This window comes from Seriola lalandi, unplaced genomic scaffold, assembly GCF_002814215.2.
Source record: "Seriola lalandi dorsalis isolate HSWRI2012SDOR001 ecotype SW California unplaced genomic scaffold, Sedor1 jcf7180002054801, whole genome shotgun sequence".
NCBI classification, from domain to species: domain Eukaryota; kingdom Metazoa; phylum Chordata; class Actinopteri; order Carangiformes; family Carangidae; genus Seriola; species Seriola lalandi.
The window spans coordinates 566939-581662 of NW_019525354.1; the positions used below are offsets into that span (position 1 = coordinate 566939).

Below are 14724 nucleotides of genomic sequence, written 5' to 3' on the forward strand. Positions count from 1 at the left end.
AATATAAAATCTATATCAGGAAAAGGAAATATTGTCAAAACATAATATTTTAAATTACCACAGCTGAGAACTTTAGGAATCGCTATATTCTGTTCACTGCACCGCCCAACATGTCATATTTCCAGACAATCCTCACAGCTTAAACACACGCACCTCGCCATGCGTTTCGGACGTGACGTCAACGCGCTGCAATTCAAACTTCAGGAAACGAAAGCGTCTGGTTGGTAAACGGTCTTGTTGTCACAAACAGACTATATATCAGAGGATATCTTCAATTCGCTTCTTCTGTGAGTCATAAACATTTGATGTTTATCTGTGCCAGTAAATTTCTTAATTTTTTTTCATAGTATTACTTCAAATTGGACAGAGGGAAATTTAGACAATGTTACATTAGTTTTTGTTACTCAGCAACTACAGACCAGACGGACGGAAACCAGTGTAACGTCAGTCAACTGTCAAGTTTTTATCACTAAATTATCAGCTTATACATTGGATTAACAAGAAATTGAAAATGTGATCGTGGGGGATGTATGTTAGTGAAATTACTGAGAAAATAAATGTAGCTAGAGTCAATTTACACTGGTTGTAAAGACTGAAAACGTAATGTACAGGAAAATATTTTAATTTCAACATGTAAAATCTATTGCACAGTTTAATATTAATATTCAGTACCACTTCTATATTCTCTGTCATCGTTAGTCTGGGGTCTTTCAGAGTGTCTCTTGAGCTTCTCTTCATTTGGAATATTTGTACAAATTATTTAGTTCAAATTAAATCAAAATACCTTGTGGTGAACTTTACATGAACATAATCAATCACACTGTTGAATTGCTCGTCTCCCCAGACTCTCTCCAGGTTAAGGCCTCAACACCAACAAAAGCAGACATGACATCTAAAGGTGCCAAAGAGACCATCGTCAGCAAGTTGGGTTTCAAATCCAGCAGCTCTGCATCCAAGGCTGAGGCGGAGCTTGAGAGAGTCAGGAAGGAGAACGCTCACCTGAGGAGAAAGATTGATGATCTGGCCAAACGACACATCAAACCACCTGACTCAGACAAAAGCAAGCTGCTGGAGGTATAAGAAGTTTATTCTGTCAGTTGCATTCAACATTTCCTGAATGTCTTTATGTCTTTTGGCTGTTTTTTTAATTTAATGTTTATGTTCATTATGTCAGAGGATTCTTTCCCTTGAGACGCTACGGGAGAGGAACAATCAGCAGTTGCTGGTTAAAGAACAGGAACTTGATACTATGAGACAGCAGCTGTCAGCTAGAGGAGGAGAGGTATGTACACATGGCACATCTCTGCAGAAATATATGGTTTAAAAAAAACATCACATTTACAGTAGGCCTGTATAGAAAAAAAATTCTGTGAACATGGACACATATGGATAAACATGCTGACACCCTGAGGCAGCAGTTATCTGCCCAGGGTGAGGAGATATACCTACAGCTGTGTCTTTGAGAGTACTCCTCAACTTGTGAAGATTTGTTGCACTCTTGGCATTGTATTGGTGGCATATGTATTGCTGGCAGCAGACAACTGTCAGAAGGAAGAAATCATGCTAGAATTCCACTGAGCTGCCACAAAAACAGTTGGGGGGGAAATAGCTTCTATCCCATTTTGACAGGAGCTCAGCTAAGTGAAGTTTAGACAGCCAGCAAAAGCTGCATACCAACACATGTTGTGTATGCTGTTCACTTGATATTTATAAACCAAATATCTTTCTCTGTAGTGGGTCTGTGCATGTATTAGTATTCATGACTTGTTAGTGTTGATGACACTGCTGGTGAAATTGATGCTATTTATTTGAGGTTCTTGCTTATCCTTGTGAAATCTCTTTTCTATTATGGCAGAAATCGTTTTCTAATTTAAGCAAGTCAGAATGGCACCAAGCTAAAACTTGGAGATGGCATGCTGGTAAATGGAATATCAGCTATTTGTTTTCCTAGCCATTGTGAATGTGTAATGTGATTTAATCGCACTTGCCTCTTCCTCATTAACTTGCATCAACAAAAGTGCTACCATAGCTGCTCAGCTGGGAAAGGCCAGTAGACTGTCAGCCATGTAATGTCATTTGCGTGAGGCAGATTTGCCTGGAAAAGAACAAATATCCCCAGTGTACTGTCTCTACTTAAACAAAATCGTGTTGACATGGTTGTTCTGGAGGCTCGTTTATTTCATATCGGTTTGTATTTCAGGTGGTAGCATCACTGCAGGCGCAGCTGGAGCAGCGGAGGAAGGACGCAGAGCAGAGAGACATGTTGTTCCAGAGCCTGTCACAGGAGACGGAGAACCTGAAAAACAAACTGACCACTGTTTCTGCCCGCTGCCAGTCTCTGGAAACGCAGGTGACGGTAGGTTGACCAACTTATAGCCTCTATGCTTGTCAGAAAAGTTTCCTCCTCCAAATGAACAATTCTTCTTGGTATTGGGAATCTGTATTCTTCTGATAATGTAGCTGGCTTTAAAAATTAGTCTTACTAATTACATTTACTGGTACAGTTTTTGAAAAGTGTTAATTGTATCCTGACATTGATCATTTCATTGCTTAGTCGTTAACTGGTCTTCAGTTTTTGATGACTAAATCATTTTATTGCAGGCTGTTAGTAACAAAAATGTGAAGAAATGCAGAAGAAATCTAGACCATTATTAGAAATTTTGAGGAAGCACTTTTTTAAAAGTTTTTTTTGTTGTCAGAAATCACTGAACAGAGTTGGTTGAGTGGTTATATCCCTCACTCTGACAGCATACTTCCCCCCAGCCTGGGATTAAATCCTCCACAGTTTTCTGTCCTCTGCCTCCTTTTCTAATATCCTCCATCTCTGAAATTTTTTTTCCCCATCCATAGTGCTGATGCAGTAGATGTGTTTTGGTTGAATTATTGACAAATCAAATCTATTTTAGTGATTAATTGTCTTGAATTCCAGATTTACTATAATCTGACTAACAGAAATGTGCTCTAAAGGAACAAGGTATAGGTATAACTTAATCAAATTTGGTGTGATATTTGCCTTTGGCCAGGTTTTTGAATAGCTGTGGCCCCTATTTAGATGAGTAGCTATTGCACCTAAGATGACCTCAATTTCATTTTAACAGGTTTTTTTTTGTACATTTCACCAGATTTTGTTTTCAGTGACGTACGGCACGAAAGAATGACCGTTTGGAAATGCAAATGCACTTGTTCCTTTGTCCACTAGGTGGCAGTGTGTGACCTCTCATTGTTTTCCTTACCCGCAGACATCACCCTCTCCCTGGAACAGCCTTACTAATTTGTCATAATGAAAGCTAAAGGCACAAGTAATTCACAGCTCAGAGTACAACATTGTAAATGTAAATGAATGTTTTTCCATGGTTCTCCGAATCAGCTATCGATACCTTTAAAATAATACATCACTCACAGTAGTTTGGTGAAAGATGATAAAACAACTTGACGCTATCTATAGCATTTTACTATTAATATTAATTTGTCTGTGCAAGAACTGTGAATGTGTAGTTGCCACTCAGCTCTCTCGCAATTGTAGGCTTTTATACCTTATCAAAGGGCAGCACTGATTCTTGGTCAGCCCTTTGATGCTTAGAGCCCAGCAGACCCTCACCATACTCTTAGAGAGCGGTCATCAAGATTCTCCTTGACTCCTGGAGAGGCTTAGACAGCAAAATCACAAGTAAGAAAGTTGGATTTGCTGAAGACTCAGACATCATATACCTCCTCTTCACAGACAAAAAGAGATATTTTGGGGCCCATCAATTCAAAATAATACAAACAGGAAAAATACAAAAAAAAAAAAACTGACAGGGTCTTTTTTACAGAAGTTCTCCCTTAGTATATTGTAATTAAAACTTCTAGGCCCATTACTATCAATGTTGCTTAAATCCCCAAAACAATATTATCAGAATTATATCATATATTATTATTAACTGATCTCCCTAATTTCCCTGTAGTTACATTGCGTTTCAGTGGAGGCAAAAGGCTGATGAATAGGAGAGTCTGAAGAAAGTAAAATGGAGATTTTTTACAAGAAAGCTACAGATGCAGTGTTTTAAAGATTTATGTTTTCTTCCTCTTAAAGGTCATCCCGAATGCTGGATACGCCGCCTATGAATCTAAATGTTCATTACTCCTGCTTTGGTTTTAAGACACTACTTTCGTGCTCAAGGTTTTAAAGTTTTGGACTCAAGGTTTTAAAGTATTAAAACGGAAAGGAATATTGGGTAGTTGTAGTCTTAAAGTCCTTTTTGACATCCCATATCCCATATGTACGTGGATATCCTGATATTTATGTCTTTATGGTAATTTTCCAGGAATGCTCTCCACTTTCCAAACCCTTGTCTTAGCTCCTTTCGCATTACTAGAAATAATCCAACCAACAGACCCCTGGCTCACCCTTTCCCTCGTTCTTCCTGGATTCACAAAAGCTATTTGTAGGCTTAGCTTATGGGACGTACGTTTAAATCCATCTAGAAAAAGTTGACAAGCTCATGATGCTTGTCTGGTAGTGCAGGAGCTCAGAGAGCCTTAGCACAGAGATGATCGTATAGATGTCTACTCTTGTGGCAGTGCTGTGAAGGGTTTGTTGGAGCTTAGTCGATGGGTGGGATCAGACATGTAGACCTTGGGGTCACGGTGACAGAATTATGAGATGACTGTCTTCTAGGGAGGGATGTCGCAGAACTGGCCCAAGGGTTGGTGCCCTGTGTGATGTGGCCCAGCCTCTGAGAGATTGATCACTTGCACTGATGTTTTCTTTTTTTAGTGTCTGTTGAGAGTTTACACAGAAAACTGACAAACAACAGACACAACATGTACATGAGGTTTTAAGGCCACCATGTATAGAATAACTGTGTGTCTAACAAAAAATAATAATAATTTTTTTTATCTTGCAAAAGTATTTACAATTGAAAGTGCACATTTTTGACTGGTAGATATGAAGTGTTGCCAATATATATCAGACTTGGGGTTTATCTCAAAAATGTGTTTTTCCTCGCAGCAGAATGGACAGGTACCTCCTGCAGACTTGGCATTGGTACAAGATCAACTGAGAGATGTGAGTCCAGTCAATGATTTACCCTGTGCTTTTCTGCGTGTCTGTTTGTAATTTAAGTATACACTCTCTATCTACTGAAACATGTTTTTGTACCATGGCTTTGCAGCTGAAATATCGCACCCATCTGACATACTGTATATTTGAAGCTTTTGATTCTATTGCACTCTATTCAGCGCCAGGGGAATTGAGTAATTCTCTGAAGTTCATCATTCAATTTTTCCAAAATATCTAGGACCTATTTTTATGTCAGTATCAACAAAGAACACACTGGGTATTGCTTTTTGGACAGAACAAAACATTGAAAGTAAAAGCTGTGTTTTTCTATCCACGTAGTAGTTTTGATGAAAAACCACTTGTCACAAAACCAAGCTCCTGTCTCTGTTATCTACAATAACAAAACATATATAGAATACAGTATTGCAGTGTGCAACAGTTTTTTCATTGAAGGTCCTTGAATTTAACAGCTCTAAATACCAAGTATAAAATGCAGTTTGTCAGTGTTTGGGTTGTGCATCTCACCACCAGGCACTTGAGAAGAACCAACAGTGGCTGGTGTATGACCAGCAGAGAGAGACCTATGTCCAGTCCGTCCTTGCCCGCTCCATGGAGCTGGAGCAGCAGCTCGCCCAGGCAAAGCAGCAACAAACCAAACAAGAGGCAGGTTCTGATGGTAAGAAATGAACTGAGTTAGCTAATTCTAACATCCTTTACATACTACAATTGCATGCTAAGAACATGTAAATTAAAATGAACTTAATCCAACCTTTACCATGTTTGTGGTTGTTCATTGCATGCTCTGATGCATACATTCAAATTGTAGGGTTTTTATTAGCTACAACATTAAACATTAAAAAAGACTGAGAAGATGAGAAAAGATTAGATAGCCTACAATAATCCTGGTATTAAAAATGTTAGCAGAAATGGTAGCACTGGGGACTGTTGTAGGGCTATGACATTTAAATGTCAACTCTTTTTTTATATATATATAAATACTGTATAAACAATGCTGCTTTGGGTCAAAAATTGTAAATTTTCATTACAACAAAGGCCTTAAATTAACACTTATAATCACTGCCTCTGTCAACTCAGCAGGTCCAGAAAAAGAAGTTCAGCGGAAGAGCCAATGTGACCAGTTGCTGGTGGAGGTGCAGAAAGACCTGGAGAGCCAAAAAGATCAGGTTTCCAGAACCCAACAGGAGCTCAACATGCAGAGGGAACAGGTAGATGCTATAAGATTTCACTTCTAAGTTGAAGGATTCCTGTTTGTCTAATTCATACTGACTCCCTAATCAATTCTTAGATTCTACTTTTCTAACCTTACAGTCTCCTTATTAAACTATGTTTCAATTAATTTACATTCACTTAACTCAGAAGATTGGTTTAGTGCTGAATCTGCATGCAGCTGGAACAACCCCATTAAATATCCACAGTCCTTGGATTGAGGCATCTTTATAATTGATCTGTGGAGCTCTGTGGGAGAAATTGGTATAGAAAAAGTGTATACCATTCTGAAATTTAAAGTTTTCTTTTGGCTGTGCAGACCTTCAAAGCTCAGGCTGAGCTGAAGTCTCAACGGGAGCAGGTCACAAGGGTCCAGGAGGAGACGTTGGCGCTGCAGAGGAGGTACGAGGTGAAGTGCAGCGAGCTGTCGTCCTTTCTGATGAAGTATGAAGAAAAGAGCAAAGAGCTGGAGGGGGCCAAGATGCAGCTGCAAGCAGAGCGACTTAGCAACAGGTAGGTACAGCAGCAAAGTCTGCTCTGGTTGTAGATATTGAATAGAGGTGGCTCTTACATCAATTCAGTCTCACGGTTTATCTTCAAACAGTAAAGCTGACCAGTGCAAAGAAAATACATAGACCTATGAATTGGAAGGCCAAACATTGACTTTTAAAATACTTACTTTATCAGTTTTACTTTCCTAAATTCTCAGTTGGCCCACAACTCATGCCCAAAAAAGTGAGATGGTTAACTGACCTTGGATTTTTTATGCGGACAAACACCGCAGCGCTGCTTAAAAACCCTTTGTAAATGCGCTAACAACAGCAGTTACCGGGCTTTAAAGGTTGTTTTTTTTTTCACTGCTGTTTGAGTAACATATAAGTAAACAGGATTATTCCGAATATTTATTTGGATTACGCAAACATTGCATCCAGACATGCAGCGTGCGAGGAGAGAATGGTGTCGTCTGAGCGGGCGGACAGGATGAGAGTGGAACTGGAGAATATGGACATCAGATTGGAGGAGGAGAGGAAGAGATCTGCTGACCTTCTGCAGCAGGTAACGCTCGCATTCATTACCATGTCGACTGTAGTCACTTTCACTGACATTTCATTGTTTATGAAAGTTATCCACTCATCATATCAAAGCTTGATTCATTAAAGGAAGGCTGCATTTAAAGGAATTCAAAATATAAGACTTTATCCTTCCAGGATTATAATTAAAATGGAAAAGTTCAATGGATATCTGAGAATATTTAAATAAAATCTCATCTCAGGTTTATTTGAATTGAAAATGATTGAAATATAGTTTTTGTATTTGACTGATAATTTGGCTTTCACAGGTAAATATGTTGCAGAAGTCTTTTCTGAGCCAAAATGAAGAACAGAGGAGAATCGCAGCTCTGGAGCAACAGGTAACACTTGCTTGTTGAGTGTCAGTTCAAAGCAAACCACGTGATTAGCAATAATAGATTACACATTTTGAACCTTCTTTGATCAGTAATGATGGTGATGTCCATCAGCAAAGCCCTGACATGTTCTTGTTATTAAGTACATATAGTTGTAACTATGTCAAGTGACTGTGATCTCTTGAAAGTAGGAAAACCACAACGATCCCACTTGTGCAATTTAAGTACAATGAGTTCTTGGCTCTCTCCATCTCATATATTTCTGCCCCTCCTAAGATCCAACTCTCTGCCAAGGACTTTGAGAATGAAAAGATTGATCGCCAGAGCATGCAGCACCAGTTACATAAGGTGCTGAAGGAGCTTCGCAAGGCTCGTGATCAGATTGCTAAACTGGAGTCTGCTGTAAGTGTTGCTGAGCATCACAACCACATGTCTAATCCTAATTCTGTGAGAGATATAAACTCAGTCAATTTAGTCTTTAAATAAACATCTGACCTGCTCTGGTAAATTAATATAATATCATGTTTTCTGTTTCAGAAACAGCCGAATGCCCGTTTCTCAGAGCCCAGCTCCTATAACAGGCTTGAGTTTGAGCGTCTTACTATCGATGACACTCTTGGCCCTACATCTCCTTCTAAAGTCACCAACCTCCTGGATGAAAGTTTCTTAGAGTGCCCAAAGTGTCGGGCCACCTATCCCACTAGCCGCCACAGGGAGCTCCTGGCACACATTGACTTCTGCCTTGCCTAAGCTCACACAGAGTCTAGATCAGTGGTTCCCAGCCTTGGTGTCGGGTCATAAAAACATTTTTTGCTGCAGATCTCTGAAGGAAATTCAAATAATGGATCACAAACCAAAAAGGCGAGGAACTACTGGACTAGATCATAAGATCAGTTCAGGATCTTTTAGGAAAGTCTGAAAGGTATTGACAGGCAGTTTTAGACTATTCCATATGTTCCAATTTGGAAAAAAAAAAAAAAACTGATTCCACAAACGCAGCAACAAAGAAAATTGAAAGGCATTTTTAAACTCATATGGGAGGCTATTTACATGGTCTGCCATCTCATTTTTTGCTATCATTTCGTATGAACTGCAAAGTTGCTGAGCCCTCAGGCAAGACAATAAGTCTGAAATAGAAACTCCTGCTGTTAACGATCACTGGATACAAACTGAGAATGTTTTAAACAATGAGACATCAATTGGTCCCAAGCATGATAGTGTGTACAGTTAACATTTAAAATAAACAAACTTTACACACTTTAGTCTTTTTAGTAAATACAAATAAAAATGTATATTTTTTTACACAAAAGGAAATCAAGGGATTGTCTTAATATGCTACATGTTTCATGTTCCAATAACCTTAAAATTATTCAAGATTGTTTCATGCTACATGAGTATGGCAGTTTAAAAAAAAAAAAAACACACAATTCACCTGTTTACACTTTCATGGCTTGTTTGTATTCCAGTTCTTTGCCCTTACATGTCATCAGGCCAAAGATTGATCTGATCATTGAAAAAGACCTATCGTATTCCTTTCACATGTTTTATGTATGTGTCTGAGGTCTGCCTGCTTCATTTTTTGAGCTCAGTCATATTTTATAGTTTTGTTTTTTTATGAAGCTCTTAGATAATTCTGTTTTTTGTGTGTATTTGATCAAATTATTTATTCTTGGGTGGTTTTATGCATGAGCTACTGTCTTTTTAGGTAATGAAAGCTTTTATTTTCCTTCAGTAAATATGAGCAATGATAATTATGTATTACTTTACAATGTTCTGCATTTATGATGGCCTTATGTGTATTATCATGGGATATACCTTATTGTATTTAATATAAAAGTTTACAAACCTACCTAATATGCTCCATTGACAAACCAGCATTTCCTCCACTCCTAGTTTCAGTAATCAATTCCTTCTGTGTAACACTTTCCTCAGCATGTCTAATAATGGTAGCATATTTGCATTGTTCTAAAGAAAGAGAATTTACCCATAATCAGCAGTGGTTATTTGCCATCTGACAGTAATGAGGTGAAAGACAAAATAATAGGGAACATTTTTCTATGTTTCGGCTTTCTAACATTATAATTGTCATAATCGTGGATAAAACTGCATCTAATGTGTCTGCCATGTGTTTCCTATTATATCCCTAGTGTTGTGTTCTAGTACAAAGTGTAGCAGTGTTTCTCTGTCTAGGGTGTTGCAAACAACAGGAGAACGCTCACTGACTGTAACCATGACTAAGATCTTTCACTGGCTTTAACCACATAGTTTTGATTTGCCTAAACATACCAGACCTTAAACGTCCTGCATCAGGGAACTTAATTTGCTCACATGTTGCCAGGTTCTTCATGTATTCTTTCCTGTTTGATTGAAGCTCGCTTCCATCTCCGCCCTGTGTTCATAAGCCCGCAGCCCTGTAAGGCTGGAATGAGATTGCATGAGTTAATTCCTTGTACTAAACTATTTAAGGTAGGGGATTAGTGAACGTCCTCTTGGTAGGGGAAAAGGGTTAAGGTGCCTTTATTCCTGCTGCCTAGGCAATGTGACTAAATAGACTTAAGACAGACAGACACTGCTATACTGTCATCTTTTACAGAGTTGTGTTGTCTTAACTTAGGCCATGTGTATTTTTTTTTTTTTGAGTCATCTTTTTCTGTTATTGTAATCATGTGCTCCAAAGTTGTTTTTATGATGCACTGTACTGTACAAAAATGTGCAATAAAGATGTGAATCTCCTTCCAACACAGCAGTCCTTTGTGTACTTGGTCTCTCATCAGGTTGTATTTCGGGGCCAGTGGTGTTTGGAAATTTTGCTCAATTAATAAGTAAACTGAAATAGAAATGAAATGAGAAAAGAAACTGATTGAAAATGAGTTTGACATTGCACCAAAACACTAAGTTAATACAGTGCTGCCAAATGCACAATCTTTGCTTGCTTTCCCTGTCTGTTTTTGTACCAGTTTTTATCCAAGTGATCCATGGTGGAGAAGCGATGGCTAAGATAAAGATTGATGATGTTGAGCTTGTTGTGTCTTGACTTTGTTTTGTTCCTGTAACTGTGAAAGATTAGCCATCGAGAGTGTATTCTGTTAACCATCGAGCCAGTGTAACACATTCCAACACTTCAATTTTTACCTTAAATTTGACCTTAATCTTTGACTATAATCTTTTGGTGCCCATTAGATTCTGTTATACTAATCGATCACATGATGATGATAACATGCTGTTGCTTAGTAGGTGCTCAGTAATGTTAATCACATTCACCTAGTTTAGTGTGTTAGCATCTTAATATTTGCTATTTAGGCCTCAACACAAAGTACAGCTGAGGCTGATGGGCATGCTGTTAGTTTTGCTGGCATTATAAACCAAAGTATTGATGAAAAGTGAAGGAATCAAGTCATTACACTCTTCCTGGGACAGCCATGAATATATGTATCACATTTCCTGGCCGTCTATTCAGTAGTTGTTGAAACATGTCACTCAATAAGACAAATGTGAGGACCATGAATATCTGTAGAAAATATCTGTGCTTATTCACACAGCAGATGCTGAGGTATTTCACTGGATGAATAAAAAGTTGGACCTTTGGGGGAGCTGTCCCAAAGTTCATGGCAATCCATCAAGCAGTTGTCAAGGCATTTCAGTAAAGACGGCAAAAAATTCAACTTGTGAAAACCTGTAAAAAAAAAAAAAAAAAAAAATGACCCTCAGCAAACTTGTAATATTTTAGAATTTATGGGAAAACAGCTCATGGATATCCCAAACAAATATGGGGTCAAAAACTTTGGCAATAGTTGTCAAAATCATAGAAAGTACCACAGTCTTAGGTATTTGAATCCACCCAAGTGTTTAATTTTATTTAGAAGTAACGATGTAAATATATACATGAAGTATATAATATATAGTTAATATACTGTATAATTCTTTAAAAACTGTCCTGCTCAGTCTTTCTCCCTCTCTCTCTCATCGATGCATTCCCTGCAGTACTGATTTCACTGATATGTCCTTTACAACCTTGATTTATTTATGTAAATAGTTAACTTTATTAAATGACTTTTATTTTGATGCCAATGTGTGTTTTGTTGTTCTGTAAGTTAACAACAGGTGCTGAGTTACAGTAACCTATAGGAAGCTGATGCTTGAAGCTCATTTCACACCTTTGTTTTTGTTTGATGTAGTTTTTTTGCACAGTTGTAAAGAAAATAAATAAATAAAGGATAAAAATTCAGCCTAAACTGGGATTTTGGTGTATTTTGACTGACTGAATCCAAAGGCAACAGCATGAATTCATTATTGGCAATCCATGAATACGGATAAATATTTTAAGGCAATCAAAAATTGAATGAGCCAACATGGTATGAATGTTTTATTTCAAAAACTGGATCAAGAAGTATACATCATACAGTCAGGAAACAACCAAACTACTATGCCTATATAGCACAACTTAATATGTATGTATTAAGGTTTATTAACAGTATCTACTTTTTTGCTACAAGATACTATGCATCGTTCAGTGTAAAATTAAAGCCAGTGACTTGTTAACCTGTGTTTTTTTTTTTTTTAGTAAACATGGCGCTATGGTTGAGAGCTGCAGGAATGCTGAGAGTTCAGCTTCATTCAAATGTGATTTTCACAACTGATTATTTGTCACATTGGCCTGAAAAGTTCCAAAAGGTTGTTTTTCAGTGATCTGGTTTTTCTCACTGGAACCAGAGAGCACGTTCCACTGGTTTCCCTGAGGAAGGTTGTTTCACACTACATTTAAGTTCCTATACAAAAAAAATAAAAACCCAACATGTGACAAATGTTGAGCCTGAGACTAAGTTGTTAAAAGTCCGAGAAATTTGGGAAGGACCGCCATCAACAGTCATTTTTCCTTTTCATTTAAAGTATAGTCATTTAAATACAAGTTTATTTTTTAAAGGAGAATGGGCTACTTCCTCTATTGAGATACACAGAGACAGTAGAGGAGACAAAGAAGAGAAACTCTGATGTGATTGAGTCCAAGACCAGCAGAGGGGCACATAGTCCCACAGGTGGCTGCTTCAAAAAAAAAAAGTATCACTGTATATCGAGAGATCTGCTGGCCTCGCAGAATCCTGCAATGGAAAGAAAACAAACAATTAGCTCTCTCTCATTTCTGAATAATGCTCCATCTTATCAATCAAGTTAGACAGTGATCACAAGGACTTGCATAACTTAGTTTAGTCAATCATTCCCCTGCTCTTTCATCTACTGAGTGGCACTGACTCAAAAAAAGCGTGGATCAATAAATCCTTACATAAACAACTCAACTCACCAGTGTGTGAAACACGTCTGTATTTGCCCAGCAGACAGAGCTCCATCTTCTTCTGGGTGACAATGGGCTGGTCCTCTGGCCTCAGGCCGGTCGGATGACGGGAGAATATGAAGGAGTAACTGTCTAAGCAAGTGCCGTCAGTGTCTAGTAGTCTGCATGAGTAGTGGATGGCGTAGTTATCGTAGTCGGTGTCGATCACCCAGTGGTCATCATCTGAGAGCGAGGAGGGTAGAGTTAAGATTTTTAACAAACCATCTTGTGAACCACTTCTTAAACTTGCATGAGCAACAAAAATATTCACTAAGATGAGATAAAAGAAAAATCAATGTTAATGTTATGTCTTAATGCAATTAAGAAAATGTAAATTCAATTTAAAACACAATAGTGATATCTTAGAGATTGCATGCCTACTGTCTGAGTCACAGATAACCAAGCGCGGATGTTGATGATTACATTAAATCTGAAGGTCAACAATCCCTTTTGTAATAGCATATCAGTGCCCTCCAACTACTACGACAAAAGGTTATGGTAATAAGGTGCCTGGTCATACATTTCTCGATTTGAATTACTTGTCAAGCCCAGAAATCAACAAATTCATATTAGTGTAAATGTTCCAAAACTTACTTCCAGTCTGCAGGTAGGATGCTACTCCCCAGTACTTCATCCTTAACTTGGCAGGGTCAGGGGTTTCCTCAAAGGTGGCCAACATGTCAGCACACATTTCCCAATTGCTGGAGGTCAAAGAGAGAGTAGGACATTACGAAACATGGGAGGCAGAATGGAGGATACCTTGAGGGGAGGAAGTTTACTGATTTAGCCTTCATAGTAAAGAACAGAACTCACTTGAGGATAATGACTCTGCCCCTAGCAGTAGCGGTCATTTTACCATCGTCTGAGACGACAAACTGGGCCATGACGTTGTCAAGTAAGAACAAACCCTCTGGGTCCTTCTTTCCTACGGCATACCATGTCCCTGCATACTGTTAGAGAGAAGTCCACATGTGAGTCCACTTCATACCTCAATATATTTTACATTAAAAGTTAAAGCACAAAATATTCCAAGTGAAAACAGGGATACAGAAATGAGACAAATCTTGGACCTTTAGTCTAATTAGTGAAGCTTTGAAATGGAAATGATATTCATATTTATCTGTGACCAACTCACCCTGTTCCTGTCAAAGTTCTGCATGACCTGGATGTTGGCCACCTGGCAGTCCTGTGCCCAGGACAAAGCCACGAGACTGAGGGCCACGATGTACAGCAACATGCTACCTCAGAGGAAGGAAAAAAGACAGAAAGAAAGGAACATAGAAAAAAGAAGTGATTGGGAGAGACAGTTTAAGAAAAGAAGGCATAATAGGGAACGGTGACAGAGAGGAGAGAATGGAAACATTCGTCAGCGTTGTTCCATAAAATATTTTCCTATGTGCTACAAACTAATTAGTCAAAAAAGTAATCATTTTAACCAAAAACACTTTGATTAAACCAAAAAAAGTCTAAATATCTTTAGGAAGACAAAAAATCATTCAATTTAAATATTCAGTAAAAAATTTAAAAGCAAAAAAACTAGTCCATTGTCAATGCATACCTTGTTACCAAAAGAAGAGAGCAGCTCACAGAGATCCTCTGCTTTTCTGTCTAGTTTTGGCCTTTTATACAGTTGGCTAGTATTGTGTAATGACTTCTGGCGACCTGAACCTCCCCTGCTCTTCCCGCAGCTAGCTTGCCTTCCATTGGACAAGCATTTACATAACA

The 14724-nt window shown here is 38.3% G+C and overlaps 2 protein-coding genes across 4 annotated transcripts; one reads left to right on the forward strand and one right to left on the reverse strand.

Annotated features, from left to right (window-relative positions):
* Positions 1–211: 211 nt before the first annotated feature.
* On the forward strand, positions 212–10412 carry cep55l (centrosomal protein 55 like). Of its 3 annotated transcripts, none has more exons than XM_023426056.2 (12): positions 212–287; positions 845–1074; positions 1175–1282; positions 2201–2356; positions 4991–5047; positions 5573–5717; positions 6137–6267; positions 6588–6781; positions 7201–7324; positions 7608–7679; positions 7950–8075; positions 8211–10412. In XM_023426056.2, the coding sequence occupies exons 2-12, from the start codon at positions 886–888 to the stop codon at positions 8421–8423; spliced, it is 1515 nt and encodes a 504-aa protein (XP_023281824.1). In that variant the 5' UTR covers positions 212–287; positions 845–885; the 3' UTR covers positions 8424–10412. The 3 variants fall into 3 exon arrangements, with proteins under 3 accessions (XP_023281824.1, XP_023281826.1, XP_023281825.1); XM_023426058.2 differs by having other exon boundaries at positions 6140–6267; XM_023426057.2 differs by having other exon boundaries at positions 4994–5047.
* Positions 10413–12023: 1611 nt separating this feature from the next.
* rbp4 (retinol binding protein 4, plasma) lies at positions 12024–14706 on the reverse strand. Its single transcript, XM_023426053.2, has 6 exons — positions 14558–14706; positions 14135–14237; positions 13813–13949; positions 13594–13700; positions 12970–13182; positions 12024–12769 (listed from the first exon to the last, which is right to left on the reverse strand). The coding sequence occupies exons 2-6, from the start codon at positions 14234–14236 to the stop codon at positions 12732–12734; spliced, it is 597 nt and encodes a 198-aa protein (XP_023281821.1). The 5' UTR covers position 14237; positions 14558–14706; the 3' UTR covers positions 12024–12731.
* Positions 14707–14724: the final 18 nt, after the last annotated feature.

Excerpts from the sequence above, each read along its gene's own strand:
- rbp4 (XM_023426053.2), bottom strand. The coding sequence starts at position 14,236 with ATGTTGCTGTACATCGTGGCCCTCAGTCTCGTGGCTTTGTCCTGGGCA. Across the intron at positions 13,950-14,134 it reads AGAACTTTGACAGGAACAGG|TATGCAGGGACATGGTATGC; the intron begins GTGAGTTGGTCA and ends TCTCTCTAACAG. Across the intron at positions 13,701-13,812 it reads GGCAGAGTCATTATCCTCAA|CAATTGGGAAATGTGTGCTG; the intron begins GTGAGTTCTGTT and ends TTTGACCTCCAG.
- cep55l (XM_023426056.2), top strand. The coding sequence starts at position 886 with ATGACATCTAAAGGTGCCAAAGAGACCATCGTCAGCAAGTTGGGTTTC. Across the intron at positions 1,075-1,174 it reads ACAAAAGCAAGCTGCTGGAG|AGGATTCTTTCCCTTGAGAC; the intron begins GTATAAGAAGTT and ends TCATTATGTCAG. Across the intron at positions 1,283-2,200 it reads TGTCAGCTAGAGGAGGAGAG|GTGGTAGCATCACTGCAGGC; the intron begins GTATGTACACAT and ends TTTGTATTTCAG.